Below are 22853 nucleotides of genomic sequence, written 5' to 3'. Positions count from 1 at the left end.
CTGGAAGACACAAATGTTTATCGTAACAATTTCACATAGAATTTTCTCAAGATAAAAGTAAGAAATGTTCTAAATCTTATAAGAAAACTTGGGAAGATTTCCTTTATCGATATTAAATAAAGTTTTTATCTTTATATCAACACGTTACAATAATAGAGGACGACTACAAATAGGTACGGGAACTTCTAGTCGACGGGTAAACAATATTTTTATTCAGCTGACGTTGATAAAAATCAGTTTTTGCTTCATACAAACATTCGTGCCTCACATATTGTTTTTTTGCGCGTACATTCAGCTGAACAAACAGCAGATGTCGCGCAAACCAAACATAGTTATCCTTCGACTTGGGACCGGCAAAAAGTCGACACTAGAACCGAACGCGAACGTACCGAATGAGGTTTAATAAAGCTCCTTTGTAGGAACACAGCGTGCCGTAATAGGGTCCTAAACTAATAGACTGAGGGGTCTATTACCGCGCGACACAAGCCTACGCCGCGGACGGGTTTAAACAGATTTACGCCTAAAAGAAACGCACTTCATCTACGCGGTTGACCCTTGTCTTTTGTTGCGCGACCCAATTTGCGCTCCGTTGAACGTATTTGTTTTCCAGTCTAATTAAAATTCTTTCTTGTAGTTTATTATGATGATGTAGACAAGCCTTTATGAAAAGGTTTTTGTTATAATTGTAAACGGAAGGTCGACACGGTGCGTAAGCACAGAGAACTCGTGTTTCGGAAACAGCCATTGTTTTTGTTCAAATTTAACATAACCAATTACCGGTAAATATTTAAAGTAAGCTATAAAGTATTGCATACCTTACAAATTTTTTTTGGTAAGATTGACTGAAGCTGTAATTTCGCGAAATTGTGTCCAAAATCTGAGAAACTATCAAGAAAGACACACTAAACGATCAAGGAGGACACTTTACGAAACTTAAATGTTCTCATTTGCCGTAAAGTAACCTATAAATTTATTTTTACTAGGAGATAACATGACATCACGGGATAAAAATTGTCTCAAAGCTTGGTTAAAGAGTGTCCATCTTTTTAAAATCTAACGAACGCCGTTCATACAAACTAATAAGAAAGGAAAATCTTTAGCAAATGGGATTTTTAAAACTGGATCATACATTTTCATTTCCCATAATAGTTTAATTTCATGTTGCAATGAAGCGTTCAGGAGGCTCTCTCGGACAACCTCCTTCAATCGATCGCACAAGACGCCTGCAGTAAGGAATTAACAAACTATAGTGATATGCGAGCATGTAGTATGTTGGTGTTGGTCTCATCAACATGAGAAAGGCCGGACGGAGAGGCCTGGCACGCCCCACAGTTTTATTAGTCCACAGTCGCCCGCCCAAGTCGACCCAAACTCGCCTTGTTACCGCCACAAAGATACAAAACCGTCATGGTACGTTGGCGAAGCAAACTTTTGTTCGCAATAAATCTGACCACTGATACAAATAAACCGTCCCTAATATCTACCCCATGTAAATCGTACATCTGGTCACGTATTCGTACATGCCGAGTTAATATTAGAGTAAATGCTTTGTCGTTTTGTGAAGCCTTTTGGCCTTATTGATTTATTACAAGAACAGATAAAAGAACCAGTAAAGCCAGTTCGTCAACAAACGATATGATTCTGAGAACACAGGCTCAATCGACAAAGAGATTTTAATTTGCTGAAAGATAATATTTCGCTTTGATTTGAATCCGACACTTTACAAAATTATGAGGATATACAATGAGGCTATTCAGAGAAAAATGAAATACGTTTATTACCCGTATGTAATACAACACGCTTAACGATACACGCGTTATAAAGTCATAAATAAAGTTGAAATGTATAACTAATTATCGCGGTTCCAAAACTTCCAAAATTTTAAATTATGTTTGCACTTTTAAACATTTCTTCATGTACTAAATTCTGCGGTCTATTGTTATTGCTATGTTGAAGTTAAAACTGTCCAACACTCAAACTGATTACCTCCAAATAAACAGCAACAATAGCAGAAAACAAATGTAAACGACATCGTTTACGACCAAATTTGTTTTGTATGACTATTGCCCAAAATGGAAATGACATGTGGGTACAATTTCAACAGATTCACGGGCAAAACATATAGAGGCTTATAACAATATAAGCCATCCGACGGAATGATGTCATTTCCCCCAGAAAAAAAGGTTAAAAGGGCCATTCCCGAAGAGAAATCTCGTTATTATTGCAGCTCGTTCAACGGAAGCTAAATATGATACTGAAAATGATGCTCCACGCGTGTGTTTGCGTTCTGCTCTTATGTTAATACTTTATATTTTCATCAAATTGCGTATTGAAATCTTTACACGTCCCGTTTTGTGTATATGATGCGAATGCTATCAACAGAATGCGAATACCGCTTACAATGCGAGCGATACATGCATAGAAATTGTGCAGATTTTGCTTCTTATTAAGATCTTAAAGCAAAGCTCCACTTTCGCATTTTTATTCAACGTTCATACGGTTACGGCAGTGGCTAAAGCCGTTTTATAGAGCTTTCGAATACTGCAAAACATTTAATTGAGTCGGGGATTCTAAATTTTCCTTGATAATACAGTATTTGCAGTATCTCTGGGAAAGGTTTTAGCCACTGGACAATTTTATAATAGATACGTAGGTACGTACCCTTTAATTCACATTTTAACGTAGAGAGCATTTGTTTTTTGTTTTTTTGTTGAAAGTAAACACGAAAGACATGGGGTATGTTTTATTAAAAAAGCGAAAGAACTCGCGGCGGGGTGCTAGTTTAATAAAATATGTGGCCACATTTTTCTTCTCGGTCGAGTCTAATATAAAGTAGAGAGAAGAAAACCTGTCACCTTTTCAATGGTGACGTGTTAATAATATTACAAGTTGGTATGAAACATTGAAGCGTCGGCGCCCGGCGTGCAAGGTTGCATTATTTGACAACGTGGCTCGTACGCATGTCACCGTGTCAATCACATGTGACGTCATTGGTTTACTGATATTGCTCTGCGCGGAGGTCGCAATGGGTTATTTGTAATTTTTCACGGATTTTCGAATATGTATGTATGTATAATACTTCTAATAAACAATTCAATGCATAGATACACACAATAGACGATCAAATACCCTTACATTTTGCAAGTCATAAACACACTGTTGAATAAAATCGGCACCAAAAACTCGCGAAGTCAGTTCAAAATTGCTACAAAGTCTTGCAGAGTGGGCGGCTCCTATATCTTACTGTTCAACATCGAGGAACATTAGTATTCTCCCTCCGTTGCCTTAAGGATAACCCCAGTTACGGTGTAAAGTCGTACGATATGTAAAAATATCAGATATGCACAAAAAAATGTATGCTGCTTCGTATATGTTTACAATCAGGGAAATTTTTGACTGTTTCCGAACTGGGTTTCATAACTGGTTCCCAGAGAAGTTTAGAAATGCTTGGAACGAGTTTCCGTGTTCAATTTTGCCAATTGAGCTATCGTATTCCGGTACAGTGCAAACATACTTGTTCATATACTAGTACTATATGGAATACAATCAAGACTATCTACAAAAAATAAAGCTGTTTTTACGCATATAATTGAATTAAGTGTCGCTTCGTATCTAGTAGATAGACAAATTGGCATATGTTTTTATAGTTTCTGTTCTCAATATGGAGCCTTATTGAACAGAATTTACCACCTTTTTTCAACTAACCCCATACGCTTCTTATACTGTCTTTATGAAAAAAATAGGACAGAAAATGGAGCTCCTTTTGTTTCGCGTTATTAGGTAGTGTTATCAGGAAAAGTAACTTTCCGGTCCGAAGGTCATCTGTTCCTATCAATGTAAGGTTCAGCGCACACTCTCTTAAATATTAGGTATAGATTTATGAATCGTGTAGACAACTTAAATACTTATTTATTTTGTATTTTTAGACAAAGATAAATATTAAGACTTAATCAAGTTAATGAAACTGTTGTGGAAAATATACGTATGTGAATATACATTACAAATGTAACACTATTAGTCATTGTGCTGAACAAAGACATCCATTTTTCTAAACAGTACTGTATTTTCTATTCAACATAGAGTTTAATTTTATGCGAGTGAAAAATGCTCAACTCAGTTGCAGAGCGAGCGTGGAACGAAAAGGCGCCACATGCTTGAAGGATATTTCGTTCAAGATGTTCTTGAATACAGCTTGCATATTCCCGGTGCACTGAAGGCAACGTACTCGTGAAACTATAATGGTAATAAATGTCACAGTTCTTGGATGACGTTGGGGACAAAATTTCACGATTCCCGGGCCGAGACACCGTCACGTTGCCACGGCCCATGGGCACTATGTTTCACAAGAAAACACACAAAAAGTCAGTGAAGCGAGTCTCCCCGCGACTAATGTAGATTGCTGATATTTCGCCCTCTTTGCTTTGTCACGCACTACGGGACTACATCAAAGAAAAAAGCCTATAATCCGAATGGGACTAAGTAATAAGTTTTTGATGCGTTATCTCCGCAATCCGCTAGTTTATCTGTTACATTCAGGATTTTCTGGGTCAATACTGTTCCAGGAAAGTTTTGCTGAACAAAATATAATGTTACAGATAGAGAAATCTGTGCTAAATTGACATTTACTGGTGATATTTCTCAAATATTTCAACTTACCACGGAGAAGAAAAATAACAGAATACTATATGCTTTCGAAAAAACTTGCGAGGATTGCGCCGGATACGTAATAAGTACAAGCGGCAAAGAGCTTTCAAAATTACTAGGCGAAAATTTAAATTTACTATCCCTTTACATTACGTAACAAAATTTAAGTAGTCGCGATGAAAACTAAAACTTTATACCAAAGAGAGCACGATTCGAAACGATCAGAGGCGCGGTGGAAACACGAGTAATAAGTATATTTAATTTCACTCCAGGAATTAATTAACGAAACGAGACTAAAAGAAAACACGAAACGTAATTTCGGGTATCTTTTACACAAAGGATATTATGTTTTGATTAACATTAAGGTATTAAGCGTAAATAAAGAGATTGTAGATAAATATACGAATTATACGCTGTAATAAGTAATTTAATGTACGTAATAAAACGAGTCGTAACGGTTTGCCTGAACACGTCAACACTTGGCTAAAGTGATCAAGTTTTTATATACAAAATTACTTTATATAGGAATACGACACCGTTTGAACCCTTGTTCTATTCATGGATAAAAACCCGAAAAAACACACTCATCTTTCACAAAGCAAACCATAAAAATGTTACGACGTCCGTACAAGTCGCGTACACGTTGTCATCTCAAAAGAAATTGTACCTATTACGAATCGTATTTATAATCTGAATATTTTATATAAACTCATACATAACGTAAGCGTACACAAAATTGGATTTGGAGTGATGCATATAGAAATAGGGTGGAATTACCAGAACGCGGAAACACATTGTGTGAGTGGAACAAGATAAAGTGACGCGAACGCAGTAGGCGCGGGTAGGATGACAAAAAGATTAAGTGAGGTCGCGGATTAGCAGAAGGGTTGGGCCGCGAACTTTCGACAATGCTACTACTCGTACACTCGCATACTCGCAGACTCGCGCACCCTAGTGACTCACGCACCATTATACTTGTGAAATATTTACTCCACGGACACGAGTAGCAATGAAAGCCGGACGCTTTTTTTCTTTTATTTGGTACATTTTTGTACGAACGTTTACCAGGGAAAACGTTTCAATTGAATAATTACAAGGAACGATGTTGTGAGCAGAGATTGCTTAATAAAGGAATCTGGTGTAATTCGTGGAGCATATTAAGGAAGGTACTTGACACGTGGCACGTGCGTGGGAGATGTAACGTGGAAAACATTTTTAGTACGCACCGATACTCCGTGGAAATTGTTTCTTAATTGTTACAGGCAGTGAGTAAAAAAATTACCTGTGGTTCGTCATTTAATTTGAGATGATGTTCGTGGCTCGGCTCCGCAGATCGCTTGTGGATCTCGTGGTGTGACAGTAAGTAGTAATGCTTCAATGAACCAATCTGAAACAACAACACAGAAACAAATTATTTTACGTATACAATATAGAGCAAGTCCAACAAAAGCTGGGAAACTCATAATTCAACAATATTATTTCTATACAAATTGTTTGTGAAACATCTTAGTTGAAATGAACACAGCGGCAACTATTTTACACGAGCTTCAGAGAAGTAGCGCTAAATAAACTCTACTTATAATTAACAAAGAAACTATCGGCAGACATTAACGTTCACAGATATTATCTTTGTAAAATATATTTTATTTAACGTGGGTGCTTGTTTGTGCGAGAATTTCGTACACGGCACGTCTACGTTTACCCTAAACGACATTTATGGGAAGGCTATTCGAATTTCCTAACGACGCAGCCCAACTATCCGAGCCTTATCGCAACTTTATTTCCTCCACAACAATCAAGGGCCGTTGAAGGCTCTCATGGTATAAAACATAAGCCATTGTAATTTATTCCTATTGCTTTTAGAATTAGTACCTTTGATGGTGGTACTATTTTTAGGAAATATTTTGCTCGCTTTAATAAATCGAGAGCACGCGATCAGATCCGCCTCTAAAGGGCGTTAAAACAGCTATAGCCCTGATAGGTATCGTTACGAATTTTATTTAGAGCATTTTTATGAGTTGTTATTATCATAGTATTCATTATTTATTTATGTTTGCCCTGAAAACGTTACGAAGGACCGCAAAATGTCTAACATTATATTTTAGGTTTATTGCTCAGCCACTAATTTCTTGATGGAAAATTGTAGTGTAATATAAGGCGAAAGCATGAAAACAATGAACTTGTAATAATAGTGTACGGGTATATTACAGAACTTAAAGAGAAAAGCGAGCAAATTAATTTGATTGGAACCTTTTAGACATTGTGCCTTTTGGCTGCTAAACGAAGGGATCGTTTCGCTAATAAACAAATTGGTTCGGGATCAAACAACTTGATTATACATAATCTATCTTCAAACTAAGAGGCCAATGTATTGGTTATATAGTATAGCATTCAATTTATTTATAACTGACGAACGAAGCCAAAGAACATCAATACAAAAATTGCTTGCAAAAAGAATCAAAAATTCAGAAAACAAGTTTCATTCAAATGTTTGCCTACTGTTGAAAGGTTTGATCTTGCTCGTTATTACAGAACGCTACGGAAGTATCCTTGGCTCCCTAACACGGAAATCTTGTAAACACAAGGCAAGTTCATAAATTCTATTAGACGTAGCTAGTTGCTCCATATATTTAGATTCAGGTGAAATTCATCTCGGTTGGCAGTATTTGGCCGAAATAGAAGTGGGATTAAATTATTTGGCGGCTCACGTCCCGATGCTTTACGAGGTCGGGGGTTTTAACGTGCACCTATTAACTAACACCCTACCTTAACGTGCCTTAAAGAACCTTACGAGTAAGACACGGCGTCTTTATACAGGAAAATTGGCTTCAAATTTCAGTTTTATAGGTCACGGAAGGTCATATAATACGAGTGCTTTATTCTAGTAAGTTTTCGAGTGTGAAGTGTCTGTTTTACACCTTATTCAAAAGCGTGTGAACGACATAAAATGTAACGTTACTTTTATTTTAGGGTTTAAGTTCTATGTCAGGAAGCGTTGGTTATTTTTTAAGACTTAAGTCCTGTGTGTACAACGTGTATATAATTTTGCCTCAGCAAGTCAGAAACAGGGTAAGATTTAAACGAGCTTAGCTTCTAACAAGTGTAGCAACAAAGCACACCATTCATTCTGAATTACAACCTCAGCCATAGTGTGCCGCAAAAAAATCCCAAGAGGCTCACAACCATTATCCTTAACAACAGCGAAACAAAAAGTCGCAACTCCGGCAACAAAGACATAACAATTCATCGTGCGGTGTGCGTCCGGCCTAACCACACACACTTACACACATGTGCTATGTTGAATAGTATTAAAACGCTTAATGTAACGAAATCAGTGAACGTCGTTTTATATGGTTTTTGGCAGGTTGTAGAGTAAGCGTTTTCCAGTATAGTCTCCCTCAAGCCAATTGTATTGGTAATCACAGGCTTTATGTAACGAATTCAACTTGAACTTACCCTACAGTATAGTTCAGTCTGTTACTGTTACAGCTACTTAATTTCTGTAGTGAGATTATTTCACTCTTACAATTATGAAATGTAAGTAAGAATAATGTGGGTTCAGACAGAATAATTTCAGGAGTATATGAATAGACGTAGCTATATCAGCAAAGTATCATAAGCGATTACAGAATTTTCTTTCTCTATTCATAATATGTGCCTTGGTCTCTATGCAGTAGATTCCTTTCTAGTAAATCACAGTAGGCCATGGCTGTGTTCTCGAGTGGAGCGTAGGTGCAAGGCCCGCGTCCCGCTAAACGCCCGAGCGCGCACTGAGGCCGTACACTTTAATGCTTACATTTACGTGCGACGGGATTTTTCGCGTGAGAAACTAGTGCTCTATTACCTTTATTGGGCCATAACTATGACTATAAAGTCGTCGTTTTAGACGCGCGCTACATTGCACCGTTTTTTTATTTAGCTGATGAATTTACAAGGGTTTTACGTGTAATGAAAGCGCTGTTATTGTTGTTCGCCGTTGTTATTTGCGTTATTCCGAGCGATATTTTGTCCATGATGTGTTTTATTAGTGCAAATTGTTGTTTTCATTGCTATAAAATGAAAACACATTTTAGGATTGAAGTTATGGCTTAATATGATTTCAGTGTTTTCCAAATTCGATCGTCAAACATCATTCATCGTTTAGTACTTTGCTTTTTAATTTGTTTTTTCAATATATGCAAAAAATAAATCCACATAAAAATCTGGTTAGCAAATACCATTACGTTACCATCGGATGGACAATTAAATAAAATAATTCGAATTCCGTGAAAACATTTGGATATGAAACCCTAAAAAAGGAAGCAATATACCAAAACAAATATTTCCGGTGTCGGGAATTTAATATTACAAGATTGAAGGAACACCTATGCAAAATTAGCTCTATCTCTGTAGCAAGAGAAAAATTCGCTGAAATGTATTTCCGCCGCCCGACTGAACCGACAAGGAAAACGTGTGGAAAATAAACGGTATTGATGATACGAAATATGAGGGCATAAATTCTTATTGAACTGAATATACCGGCAGGATTCCGATATCTGCTGCAAATGTGCGAAACACGAAGTCCCGGTTACCTTTTCACATTCCATTGCGTTTTTAGCTGGCACTTCGATAACGCTAGTTGCAGAAGTAACGCATTGGACTGTGAAACGAATACCGATGTTTAACGTTGCATAGTATCGAGGTAGGTATATGTCGCAGTAGGCTGACGATGGAGTCCACTTGCCACGTGTTGTGAACAAGCGCAGGACTTTCAATTCACTTTGATGTATCGCTCACAATAAAAAAGGTGAATTAAGCTGACAGAAACTATGAACTGGTTTACAAATGTTCGTAAGTTATGGTATAAAGACTGCGAACAGAAATCTTCAAATGATTTGTCCTGCGTGTATCCAGTTAGTATGTATGAATGTATGATCTTTTACCCATAAAACGATTGTTGTTATTTGTAATTTTAGTAGAAATTGAGTGTTACTAGACACCCGCTACAGTATCTCTACAAATAAGTTTCTTTGAAATTATACTAATATCAGGTCTGAATAGTATTCTTTACAATCTCTATTACCATTATCAATCTAGTCAACGCGTATATAGAATAGCTATACAGCCTCAAGTACAGGACTAAAGTGTTTTAGCTACTTACCATTCCGCGCAAGTCAGTGCAGTTTGGTAAATGGTGTTTCGTAAGCAACGAGCTTGAAAACTGTCACTACTTGCACACGACAGCAATATTTCAAAAGCACACTTTTGTTACTTTTTAACTTTAGCCATATCAACGAAGTCGCTGAGAGAAATGCTTATAAAAGCATCTCATATTCGCATATCCTTGTTGGATATTTGATCGAAATACGTGTTACTTTCAAAAGAATAAAAAGTATATTAATCACTTCAGCAGTAAAATTAATCATGTCCACAGCGGCACAAGTGTCTAAACATGATGTTACTTCAACGTTTAGAAAGTCCAAAGTACGTAAATACAAATTTTCTCCTTGAAAAGGTAAAGATGTCCTTTCACACCGCCACACTTATGCCACGGTGCACGTTGACCGTATTAAGGGACCCGTAAGGACAACTTATTTAAAGATAACTGGGCATTTTCCTCGAGAGGGCAACCCCAAAATATAGCGGATTGCACCCAAATTCCAACCGTAACTGAGGTCGCTCTATTGCTGCAGTAACACTTTCCTTAAGAATTATCCATTATTCTTCACGGGACAGAAAATGACCCAATATCACCACGCATACAAGTACATAAGCACATATCTATAAATTAGTTCAGATCCTTACATAACTTCGCACACTTTTCGCTATACATCCACAACGGTATAGCACGTAATCTTCTCATCTTAAACTTTTATGTGTTCGCGTTTACTCTAGTCATTTTATCTATGTTACTGGTTCTAATCTCGCGTATCGAAGTGATATTATACGAGTTTACATCATGGTTGGCGACACTACGATATTACGTCCAGTTATAGATTGAGCTCGAGACAAAATTTTATGTTAAGCACACGAGATAACGGAGCTTTACGATTCATATTCAAACGTTTATTACCGGGAGGGAGTTCTGTGTTATTTAATATGGTAGGTAACAACCTTTGTTGGTATATTTTATGTACCCACTCTTATGTACTATCAATTTTTATGTTGTTTGGTTGGACTTCAACTAGGACAGAATTTAATATTGGTATCCGAAAAGCAATAACTGGTTGACGAGTATTGAATGTTCGCTCACTTTACCTTTAAATAAAGTTGGATACATGAAAGAAACTGTGGTTCGTGAATTCATACAGGCTACAAGTCTGTAAGATTAAAAGCTTAAGTATATTCATTCTTTCATTTATTCATTCTTTCATTTATGACTATCTTGGTTAATTGCGTGTCGACGTCATTAGAAACGCAAACGGGATGGTGAATAGGAATAAGTGATATTTACATCGATAAATCTTGTACACGCCAAAAGAGTTTCGTATTAAAGCCCCCTAAATATAACATAGTTCCATTTCCAGTAGTTTACCTGTAAAATTTAAGATCATATATTCGTGCCGGCTCCACGCGGCGGGCTCGGCCACCGCGCACCGCAGTCAGGTCTATTTTTCACAACGCCCGCAATTTATGTACCTCGTTTGAAAACGCCGCAGCGAATGTATGATGCAAGATTAACTTATTATCTGCTTAAAACTGTTGTTGCGCTGTCATCCGTTCAGTGCTTAAGCGACGTTAAAGTTTGATTACAGTTAAGCTTCTCTCGCGAGCGTATAACTATGGAGATTGTTCCAAATTTGCAAGATGGAATACAGCCAGGACATATTTTAGTTACCTACCGGAACTTGTTATGTACCAAAAAATTTTTGTGACAAAAAAGTTTATCGCCGATTTATTTCATAAAAAATATATTTCTTCTACCATATAAAACAGGACATTGCTAATTGCCACTGGAAAGTTTCCTCAGTTTACGGCTATGTGCAATTGTTTACTTCCTTTCCAGATTTGCATCGGTGAGCCATAAAGTTATGAAATTTTCATTTTTAAAGGGTATAGCGCAGCTGCGAAGTAAATAAAACGGCGTTAAAACGAAAATTTTAAGAGTTTGAAAGTAGCTTAAGACTAATTAAAGTCACTGCGACCTTATAAATGCGTTGCCAATAAAGTGGAACAATATCAAGTGGCCAGTTCTCAGGGCGAGCACCCTTCTCGTTTCAAGTTGTAATCAAAATTAGAAATTAATATCGACAATATTGAGCTGAAATATTGGACCTTTGAACTTCGACAAGTGCTTCTACAAGGGCCAGTGTATTTATCGTCGATCATTCTTTAACAAATGAACCGTTTAAACATTTCACTTCATACTTATGTTACCCTATTTTGCAGGAAGTTTTTAGCTGTTTTGTTAACATTCATTTTTTTAACAAGGTGATTTCTAAATATATTTACGATATTATTTGTAATTCATTTCCAATTTGTTAGACATCAAGTTTTCCAAGCCAATGAAATTAAATTAATGAATATATCGTATTTATAAATGTAGAACATCTTCATGAACACAAATAGATAAATGTTAGTTGACTTTGACTCAACAGCCGTAACTAATAAGTTTAGACATTAACTGGGGCGACTGAAGCGACTCTATTTATCTAATAGTAAATTAGTAGGAGCAAGCTCTAATAAAGGCTTAATTTACATTTTACACCGTCACCGAGGGCTGGCAATAAAACAAATGATATTCAACAGTGAAACTTTTTATCACTCGCTTAAAGTTTGGATCGTAAATATGTCGACGAAATAAAGTGTACATAGTTGGTGATGTAACCCATCAGTCACAAGCTACCGAGACTTGGGGGAGGGGCGTTTCTTAAAACTTTTAATTAATTGTCGAAGTTCCAGACTGAGCTAGAAGGGGCATTCGCATTACATTCCAAGAATTCCAAGTCACTGAGCATAACTCAAATTGTTCGCTGGCAAAACAACACGATGGAACTTTATAGCGCTTTGATGTTTGATTTATATTATTTAAAGAAATTATATTTCAATTAAAATAATGGAATATATACGTTTCGTTTTGATTCTAAAGTTGGAGATTGTTGGAATATTTTTAGGCATAATAAATATGTAAAGTATTTCCCGTGAAAGTTTACGTAGCTCACTTTTCATACGCTTCACTGCGGCACCGACCGAGTTCTAATTGATTGCAGATAATCTTTTCTACATTATTATGCAAAATTAGCGGAGCAGTTTTAATTTTAATTCGTAGCTAAGTTATACGGACATCACCGAGAACTCTTCTTTTTCCTTTTTCATTAAAAATATTCAGCGCCATTCGCGAAAATTATTTCCATTATGAAAAAAAGTATGCCGTAATTTAAATAAATGGATGCACCGGCCCCCCTTGATGGTGGCAGAACTCTCCGGGGACCGATATCAAGGAAAAACAATGCCATAAAAAGATAAAAATCTTGGTCATTCTAAACTCGTCTGCTGTAACTCAATTGCGAGCAATCCCTTGATATCGCCAAATGTGCAAAAATTTTGCTGAGGTCAAAAATCAAGCGGGGTTGTTCCTCGTTTTATCTATTTCTGTTTTCACTTTTTAAACGTCTATCAAGTATAAGCCGTAGGTATATAGTAAACGGGAAGCTTAAGCCCTTCAGCCGCTTTTCAGATCTATTTGTGTATGTAAGTCGGGAGTAAGCACATTCACCCTTCTTAACGTTTAATCCTACACACGTCGCAGTAAAGGGACAACCACCGGAAATTATTACTCGCTCGCGTTACAAATTATCCGGCCCTCTGTGGACTGCGTGGGGTAACTCGGTTACACGAACTCGCGACCGTTAATTTACAGCGCACCCAACAAATTAATATCTCTGATTTGGACCCTTGTCAGCGGGGGCCAACGACGAAGACCCTACCCGTGTTTGGGGCTTGCCGCAAGGTGGAAACGTAGTGCGTCATGCAATTATAACTATTGCGATTGGTGCAAGTAGTGACCATTTTCAATCAATGATTGAATGGCTAAAAATAATAGCTTAATATAAAAGCTAATAATAGATTTTAATTCTGCATAAACGCTGTTGTCACTTTATTTCTCTGTCAAGATACGGATTACCGACCTCAGAATATGACCACTTGCGCATATGCCACCATTTTGCATTGTATTAATTAAAAATTTCCATATCATAAAATAATTATTAAATAAACTATACGCATAATAAATGTAATAAGTTACTTCTAGGAATATTCAGTGGAAAATCCTATTTAATCTTCCTTAAATAAATCAATTACCTCGTAGCAAATAACGTGGTTAATTAAGTCAGAAAATAAGAATAAAATATAACACAAACCACATAACGCTTATATAATACAACACGTAACTGTTATTATTATATGAGTACATTGAATAACGTTAAAGTGAGTGAGTGGGTTTAATATTTCATACATACATACATCTTTTAGAATGTACGCAATAAGTTAAAATAAAAAAAAACGACTCATCTATGGTCTGCATACGTCAATCATCCAAAGAGAAAGGCTCGCACTTTTAATATTCCATTTTTGAATACGATCTATAAATTACAACATTTAATTCGAATGTTTGTGACGCAAAGCAATTGTTATCGAACAAGGCAAAATTCCGCATATTCTGGCGTATCGCCAAACGTTTTACTGATAAAGTAGCGATAACATATTTCACTAATTAAAATTATTTTTCGCGAATACAATGTTTGGAGTATTTAATCGTTTATTCCGTGTGTTTAATAGCTTAAATATATGATGATATTTTATAAGATTTTAATAACTATGGGGTGATATAATTTCCTCTTGGTATTTGCACTTAAGGATTCAATTGGCAAATTCCTTATTTTCCCATAAACCATTGTTTTTTTAACATTCTTAATTGTATCAAAATAATCAATTAAAGCAATAAATTCAAATTCAAACTACTTAATTAAAATTGAACTAATTCACGAAATAATGAAAACAATGAAGGGAAAATAAGTTAATATTTAAAACATGCTATAGTAACACAATCCCGCTATCGCTTATAACTTGTTCCACCAGTTACGTCTGGTGGCGCGCATTCGTAAAGTGCGAGTGACGACATATTAATCTCTGCTGGGATGTTCTAGCTTTAATATTTAGCCAGTGACGTATGGCACGCTCGCTTGTACTACACAAATATCAACGAATCGCAAGTAATAACACCGCTATTGCAAGTGCAGTAGCTCTTGAATTACAAGCCTCTAAGGAACTGTTACGTTTGATGGCATTTATACGCTCATCGTTCCAGTTTATAGCCTAGTTTTACATGAAACGACGTCCTATATTTATTAAGCTAGCTATTTAAACAGAAAATATAAAAACGTAAGTATGTAATTACATAGACGCGTGTAAAATATCACGTCGTCTACACAGTTACCGTCTCGCGTTTTCCCCATTGGGTTAATGATTTAAATGTGACGGTGAACATACCGCGCTAAGACGGTAGACGGGAAACGACAAAGACCCAAATGGGAGACGTTTAATTTTCAGCAGAGAATGAGTATTCTATAACGTCATATATGTTACACACATTTTCTTTCAATAAACGCGATGATATAACAAAAAGATGTATCCATTAGGCAATAAAAATGATTCAGGTTCTATTATCAAATAGAAAAATAATAAAAGTCTAACAAATCTCATCAAATACTTTCAACGATAGATTTTATTAATAAATGTTACGAAGCACTTTAAGTAATATCGCTTCGAAGAAAGTTTTAATAAAACAGCTGTGTTCATTAGTTTATTTATTGCAATAAAGTTACAAAATGTAGTAATCGCTCAATTTGTACACATTCTTTTTTTAACTCTTATTAAACAATACTTTTACCATATTTTATCAAAACTAGCAGATGTCAGCTCGTAAGGGACACGGAAATCCGGATACACAGAGACCGTTTCCGTAAAAAGCATATCCTAAGAAATTGCGATACAGCCCGTCCGTATTCCTATGAATATCGCAAATACACAACATATTCAAACACGTAGCCATGTGTGTAGTCCGAGAGCTAGTAACTACCAGAATATTCATTGAAGTAAGAGAAATTTAGTTTGCGAAACCAAATTCATTTAGATATAAATTATTTAAATGTTAGTACACGAAACTGAAAATTTAGAACCTTATCGTTTTATTCACTTGGTTGGGCTCTGAATTTTGAGTTTGCTTGTAATTTGTTTTAATGTTAGTTTTGAGTTGTACGAGCGCGATCATACATATGGATACACTAATACATTCTAAAACTGGTTTTAAGAACCAGCTTGTATAAAGACTTGACACAATGAAAGGCATAAAATCAATACAGTTTTAATACTTCATTCTATGAATGAATTATTCTAGAAATGAATTGATTCCCTTAATGGTTATAAACCTTACTAAAGGAGAGAAAACACTTCTGCAATCTCTTAGGCTAATAAATAGCATTGGTATTCAAGTTGCGCACTTACTTATTGGAGCAAGTGAGTGACGCAACAAGCAAGTATAAAATAAACTCTTCGTAACAACTATGTATGCAATCTTCTAGTTTAACATGTCGCATCCGCGTACCTGTAGAACAACAAAAAAACTAGACTAGAGGAAGGATTTCTACTTGACTGGCGGAAACCGGAAAATTCCTATTCAAATTAAACGCCCACATTAGGAGAGGCATTGGACTAAAAATACCTTTGACGTTAAAATAACACAGAAGTCTAGTCTCTAGTCTAGTGTTAAAGTAAAGAAAAATCTTGTGTCCAAACATTGTAACTTTTGCGCATGCATTTTTTACAAACCGCTATCTGGGTAAAGGCGACGCGACTTTGTAACTAACCACGTTGAATAAAGCCCTTCTCCCATTACGATACGCCCGCGCGACTCTAGTCTCGGAGACTAGTCGCCACGAAGTATCTCACATACATTTGTATGGAGACTCTCACATTACGATACTGGTATTCTACGCGTTCGCGACTAGTCTCGCGATACCCGCCGTGTTGGTCGCTTGTGCGTCGCGTCTCGCGTAGACATGCGCTCATGTTCGGGAGCGGATTGAACATGGAATCATTCATTTCCTAATTGGAACTATGTTCAGGAAACATGTTCGCGGAACTATATAGTTCCACCACGTTTCAAGTTTGACAGAATCTAACATTTGATAATATAGGTAGTTCCTCAGTTCCTCACAGCTCCTAGGTGCTATAGAAACTGTGAGAAATTGAGAACTGCTTTATAGTTTATACATTATTTGTTACTGTATAAATGTAGACAAAAATATCCCTTGATTTACCTTCATACTTTACACAGGCTTAGGACTGTCAACCAAGAGATAAAATATAAAAAAATATGCAATCTACAGTGTTGACTTTCCTACGATTTTATTACCTATAATAATATGTATAGATTGAAAACGGCTCAAGATGCAAGTAGGACTCTTTAGACATTCGGTAAAAAGATAAAAATTTCTTATCATCGTGTTGTAGTTCTTGTGCGGCTACAAAAACTCTACAATTTATGTTTCTTTCAATATATGGATGAATCCAGTATTTTCTACTCTTGCGTTGACGTCTTCTATTTCTATAAAACAAAAAAACTGCAAGAGCTTCATCGTCACTGGAGTCGCTCGACATAACGTCAGTCTACAAAAAACGAGTTTGCACAAATGATGAATTTAGTAACTTTTAAGTTGCATAATATGCGAGCATCGGGTAGCGAACATGTATCCAACTAGTATTATACTCGAGTATCGTACCCTACAAGTATCGTAATGGGAGAAGGGCCTAAGTGCATGCAATAACATCGTACGAGTAGAAACCCAGTGTTGTAATATGCATGTAGTAATTAGCTGAAAGCAGCTTGTTCTGCGTGACGAATAACTCAACACCTAACGAAATATGTAACAAGTGACTAAGGGATATGTGGAATGAATACTCTAGAGATCTTTATATGTGCGATGCATCATAATGTCACATATTGCCTATATTGCGATAGCTATTCTGCCAGATCGTTTAGTATTCTATTACTCTCGCAGAAGTTAACATTTATAGACACACGATGAAGATAAAATAGTCGATATGGGTTGCTCATTCAGACTAGTATTTCGTATTCCCGGGAGCGAATATAGGCCCGATGTCCAGACAACGTCTAAAATAGTGAACATTACTGTTCTAAATCCAGTCGGTACTTTCGTGAGATTGTTTCCTTGTCCTATGTCTTATTGGTATTCACAGAGTGAAACGAAATCTAGACCTCGAATGGAACGTGCTATTCCAAGCAAGCTACTGAATAAAGGAGAGAACTATGCATTACAGATTACCTACGAGTATCCTGAAGATTACACTACGCAGACACGTTTCAATACTAATTCGACTGATGATCAGGTGTCCAATTACGGCTTCCACTATATTAATTATGGCTTATAATTGGAGCCAATTCACATTGAGGCATTGACAGTATTATACATTAAGGATTATTCTATTACGTATCAGTTTCTATGAGGAATCTTGCTATCAGTAACGGCTTCTATTATAATCAGGCATATTACGTATAATCCAGCATTGGCCCAGCTCCCAGAGAGGAACGGTTGTTATGTGACGCAGTTATGTAACTTGTTCACAATTTTTCCCATTATCGTCAAATGGTGCGATCATTCATCGGGTACGACGATTGGCACCCAATTGATTTCCTCACCCCACTGAATCGGAAGCAAAGTCAATTTCGTTCTTCAAACCTTACAATCGAAGACAACGGGCTAAGGCAACATCTGTAATGCACAACTCAATAAAAATCGAGTTGAGTTGGAATTACCGCGGTAGGGGCGGTCGTTCCGCGATGAATACATTACAAATGTGCGCCTGTATGACGCATCGCCCGATATCGGAAACCGCTCGCGTTCCCGACAACGTTTTATTTCCGATATCTGAACTCGTTCAATGCTCACTTCGATATGATGGACGTGATACCTCCAGTTTTCAATGGATCGCGTCGAGCTAACAAACTACTTCAAAAGCTGTGAAAAATATACTTTTTGCTATAAATAAAGTGAGTAGATTTTCAATTTCAAAGAGTAAACATAAAAAGCCGGTGTATCGATTTGATTAGCATTCGAATGTGTTGTAACAAATAGTATTATGTGTATATTAGCACATACGATGTACGTTTTATATTTGCTTTCTATCATACCTATTTGATAGATCTTTAATGCAGCTACTCCGAGTTGCAACTCGCATAAGTCGAAGAAAAGAACGTCTGCTACAAAGCTTGAGGCGTTAAATTACAAAGTACTGAAATCTCTTTATCGAGAAAATAAAGTAAAAGTCTCAAATAGCTCAAGACAAGGACTAACTTCTGGAAACTCAAGGGAGCGAAATAGCTTCTAGAGCAAAATTATAGACTGTAAGCGTAACTATATCGGTATAACGACATATCGGCGCAGACGTAAAGTAATGTGGCTTATCCTGCGATGCGATGCGGGAGCCAGCTGTCAATAAATAAAACGTATATCTGGATTCCAATGTTCGCGCCACCTAGAAGTATTGGAGACGCGTACGCGCGTGTGTTATTGACAACTGATTCTTCTTTAATATTAAACGTTGTTATCAGACTTTATATTGAATTTTACGCAAATAGAATATGTATATGAAACACTGTTACTATTTTGTACAGTTAAAACTTTTCTGCTTTATGCAAATGAACTGGATAATCCCTAGACATTATGCAACAAATAAAACGGTTTACAATTTGTCAAGACACTAATTAGCGAGAAGGAAAATTAAAAATTGAATCACCCTTGAAATAACGATGCACTTAAGCTCAGGGGCCGTCGGACGGCCATTTCAACAGATGATTGAGCCAATCAAGGTGGAAAGTGAGGTGACAAAAATAGGTCGCAAGGCCGGGCCCGTATGAATGCAACGTGCAACTCTACGGCCTACGCTGCACAACGTCATTTACTTTTTAGTAGCAAAGAGGCCGTGAGTGAGACGATTTCAAAGGCAACCCTCCCGAGGAGAGCTCTCGGCATTAGTCGGCGTTGCGATGAATAACTGAAGCCATGAGGAATGAGAACGGTCAAAAGACGAGCGAGTTTTGTTACCGGATTCTTTCTTTATGGACTTGTTTTTTTTAATGTATTACGTGAACATGTTTCTCATTGTACCTACGCCAAAAATATAAATATTCAGAGTAAAGCACAGTAAATTCGAGGTAGACAAAAAAGGAAAACTCTACGTTTTGATCACACATCGTTAGTTTAAAAGTTGACCCATGAAAATGGAATAAAACAAAGGGCTAGGGGCGTCCGAAATACAGGGCTGAGAACCTTAAAAATCCACTTTCCACCTCAAAAACCAGGTGCGACATGCAGCTGGGAAAATTCGTGATATTGTAAAATCGTACCGTGCCGCGCGCGTAACGAAATCCGATAGTATTGGCTACAAACAGAAATAAAAGAGAACGCTCTTCTCGTTTTATACGTAAAATCGTTAAAGCCGCTTTTTTGTTCGAGATCGTTGGTACCCAAGTTTTTGCTAAACCTGAGGCTGAAATGTTACTTTATTTCGCAACTCCGACCTTATTTAAATATTACGGAATATTTATGGCATGAAACCACTTTTCCTTTTACATGATAGAGCTTTGAGTTACGATATCTTGAGGTCTAAAAAAATTGCGCTTCATTCCTTCCGACTGGTCTGATTTACTCGAACAACAATTTGAGCTATAAAAGCTCGAGAATCTTATGGCATGGAAGATTTACTAATCATTTGGAGAGTCGTAAAATCAGGGGCAGATTTCTAAACGCCAACTTTTAATACAACATTAAATCTTGGGGCGCAGAGGAAAGTGTTGAGGAGAGGAGAGGGTTGTTATGATCCCTAAAATTGTTATGGACTCAGGTACTACGTAAAAGTGAAACCCTCTAGCGTAATGAATTCCAATATAATCGTAAAACCTGTAGGCGTTTGTATTCATAATCTGTCGACCCTCGTAAATTCGGCTCGATTTGCATAATTACCTATTTATTCACAACTAAACACATATTCTGACGTGCAAACCGTATGTGCTGCCTCTGTTATTCATTGTTTAGCGATAAAACGAACCAACTAATCATTTATCCAGCTGTACATTACGTAATGAGAACTATGTAAATGTTTAATTTAAACATAGAGCCTAAGCATCGGTGGTTCAGTGGTAGAATGCTCGCCTGCCACGCGGGCGGCCCGGGTTCGATTCCCGGCCGATGCATCTCTCCCTCTCTCCCTCTTTTTGTACTTTTATATGGATTCATATTGACGTCCAAAACATTTTTATAACTTTAACAAAAATATTACACGAAAAACCTTTAAACCTTTTTTTTTTATAAATGTAATTATTGTTATATTTGTCGTAAAAGAACTTTTCATAGACATAGCCTTGTATTTTCATTTCTCTCGACGATCACAAGAATTCTCCACTGGCATATGGCACCCTGTGATCTCATAGCTAACCGCAGCCACGAGGCGGGCGCAAAACGCAAAGTGCATTCCACACCGCGTGCCCTTTATTTTGCACCAGCATTTCGATTGGCCACTGACAAAGAACTGAATACTTCTGTACTAACTATGTACAAAAGAGATAAAGTTGTCGGTATTTTTTAACTTTATTTCCGTAATAGTATTAGTATTTAAGTCTTTTCATCTTTTCGTGAAGGAAATAAAACCGAAAACATAGCAAAATATACGAGTAAAACCGGCCTGTTGCAGACCAATATTGGACATAGGCTTGTCCCAATCCGCGTGAACCGTGATTTATCCTATTACGGATCGCATACACCTAATCTAGCATTGGCTGAGTTGACGGACGACATGAGCCAACAAAACCAAACGTACGAAGGTAATGAGATATCGGTCGTTGTGTAACGCGCTCTCATTACATTCTGTAGGTTTATGTTTGTCGGTTGGTTGATTCGGATAATACTGAATAAAGCAGATACAAGGATCAATATTTGGAGCCAATGAAATGATATATCTACGTGAAATATTTTGAATGTAACGCTACAGTAACCCTAATATTGCAACCAAAACTAAGTTACATGCAACATAAAAACACATGATAACATTTACATCACTTTGTATAATAAAACATGAAAAATAACGGGAAGTCGCAACTTTGTTACATTTTGTCGACAGTTTCGGTCGCAACAAAGAGCTTATTCAAAATTTTTCCAGTGTTGTGGTCAAAAGATTTTCACGCAGTTTCCTCTCTGATCTCGTAGCTAAACCGCAGGCCATAAAGCGGGACACGAACGCAAAGTGCACTGTACCGCCTGCTCTTTATTTCTATTAGCCGTGAATGGGGACTACTGGTACATAATAGCGCGATCACCATTCATCATCCGCCTTTCATGCGGTTTAAAGAGCTTTGTTCGGCGAATATCAATTTTATGTTAGCCGCGATTAGAGGCGTTCGATAAAATATTATACAATAGTTTCTTAAATATTTGTTACAATTAGGTAGGTCAGTCTGCATTTTTAACTTAAAGAATGAGAATTTCACGGAAAAACCGGCAAAACTACCCGCACAGAAACTAGCAGCGAATCTGACAACATCAGATAAATCCCTCCAATGATGATCAAAGTTAGGTGGAAAAACGGAGCCGCCTTTTTAAAAAATCCTTTGAACCCTAAAGGCAGCTATTCGAACGGAGACTTTAGGGCTTTGGCCAGATAATCTGCAGGCTTAATGTTGGAGGGCATTAGCGAACATTCTGTTGCGGGCCGCGACAATATCGCCGCAAATTGCACCGTACCGTGTACACTACTTGTGTTAATGGTGTGCCACTTTTGTTAATACGTTTTAAGGCCGCTTTAAAAATTGTGCGGCGGAAAAAGTAGGCGTAGAGCTTGGTTAAACTAAATGTAGTACCCTGTTTTAGCATGCTCTTAGTGATATTGGACGTAAAGGACTAAAATAGCCGTAGGAAAATAGCGGAGCAGTCGTGAACAAAGCCGGTCCATTTAAGCTGACACGCTGCGAAATAAAAGGCATTCTATATTGGAATACTAACACGATTAAGATACGCTGTCAGCTTGGGCGTCGTATTAAATTTAAAATATTGACGTCTTAAATATAAGCATCTATGAATACACACTAGAGCTCCAGGATTTGTAAAGATAAAGTCTCGAAATCGAGGTAGAGAAGTCTCGATAAAGTTATAAAGCAAATT

The 22853-nt window shown here is 37.0% G+C and overlaps 1 protein-coding gene and 1 non-coding gene across 4 annotated transcripts in view; one reads left to right on the top strand and one right to left on the bottom strand.

The window, feature by feature from the left end:
• Positions 1–22853, bottom strand: part of LOC142978938 (furin-like protease 2) — a 196662-nt gene that overhangs the window by 22917 nt on the left and 150892 nt on the right. For all 3 annotated transcript variants that reach the window (XM_076123581.1, XM_076123580.1, XM_076123583.1), the window contains one exon: positions 5927–6031. In XM_076123581.1, coding sequence (XP_075979696.1) covers positions 5927–6031 — 105 coding nt within the window. The remainder of the gene's footprint in view (positions 1–5926; positions 6032–22853) is intronic.
• On the top strand, positions 20823–20893 carry TRNAG-GCC (transfer RNA glycine (anticodon GCC)). Its single transcript has one exon. It is a non-coding gene; the product is annotated as a tRNA-Gly (tRNA).

This window comes from Anticarsia gemmatalis, chromosome 15, assembly GCF_050436995.1.
Source record: "Anticarsia gemmatalis isolate Benzon Research Colony breed Stoneville strain chromosome 15, ilAntGemm2 primary, whole genome shotgun sequence".
Lineage (NCBI taxonomy): Eukaryota > Metazoa > Arthropoda > Insecta > Lepidoptera > Erebidae > Anticarsia > Anticarsia gemmatalis.
The sequence above is the reverse complement of the archived record's forward strand: the minus strand, read 5'-3'. Positions and strand labels throughout refer to the sequence as shown.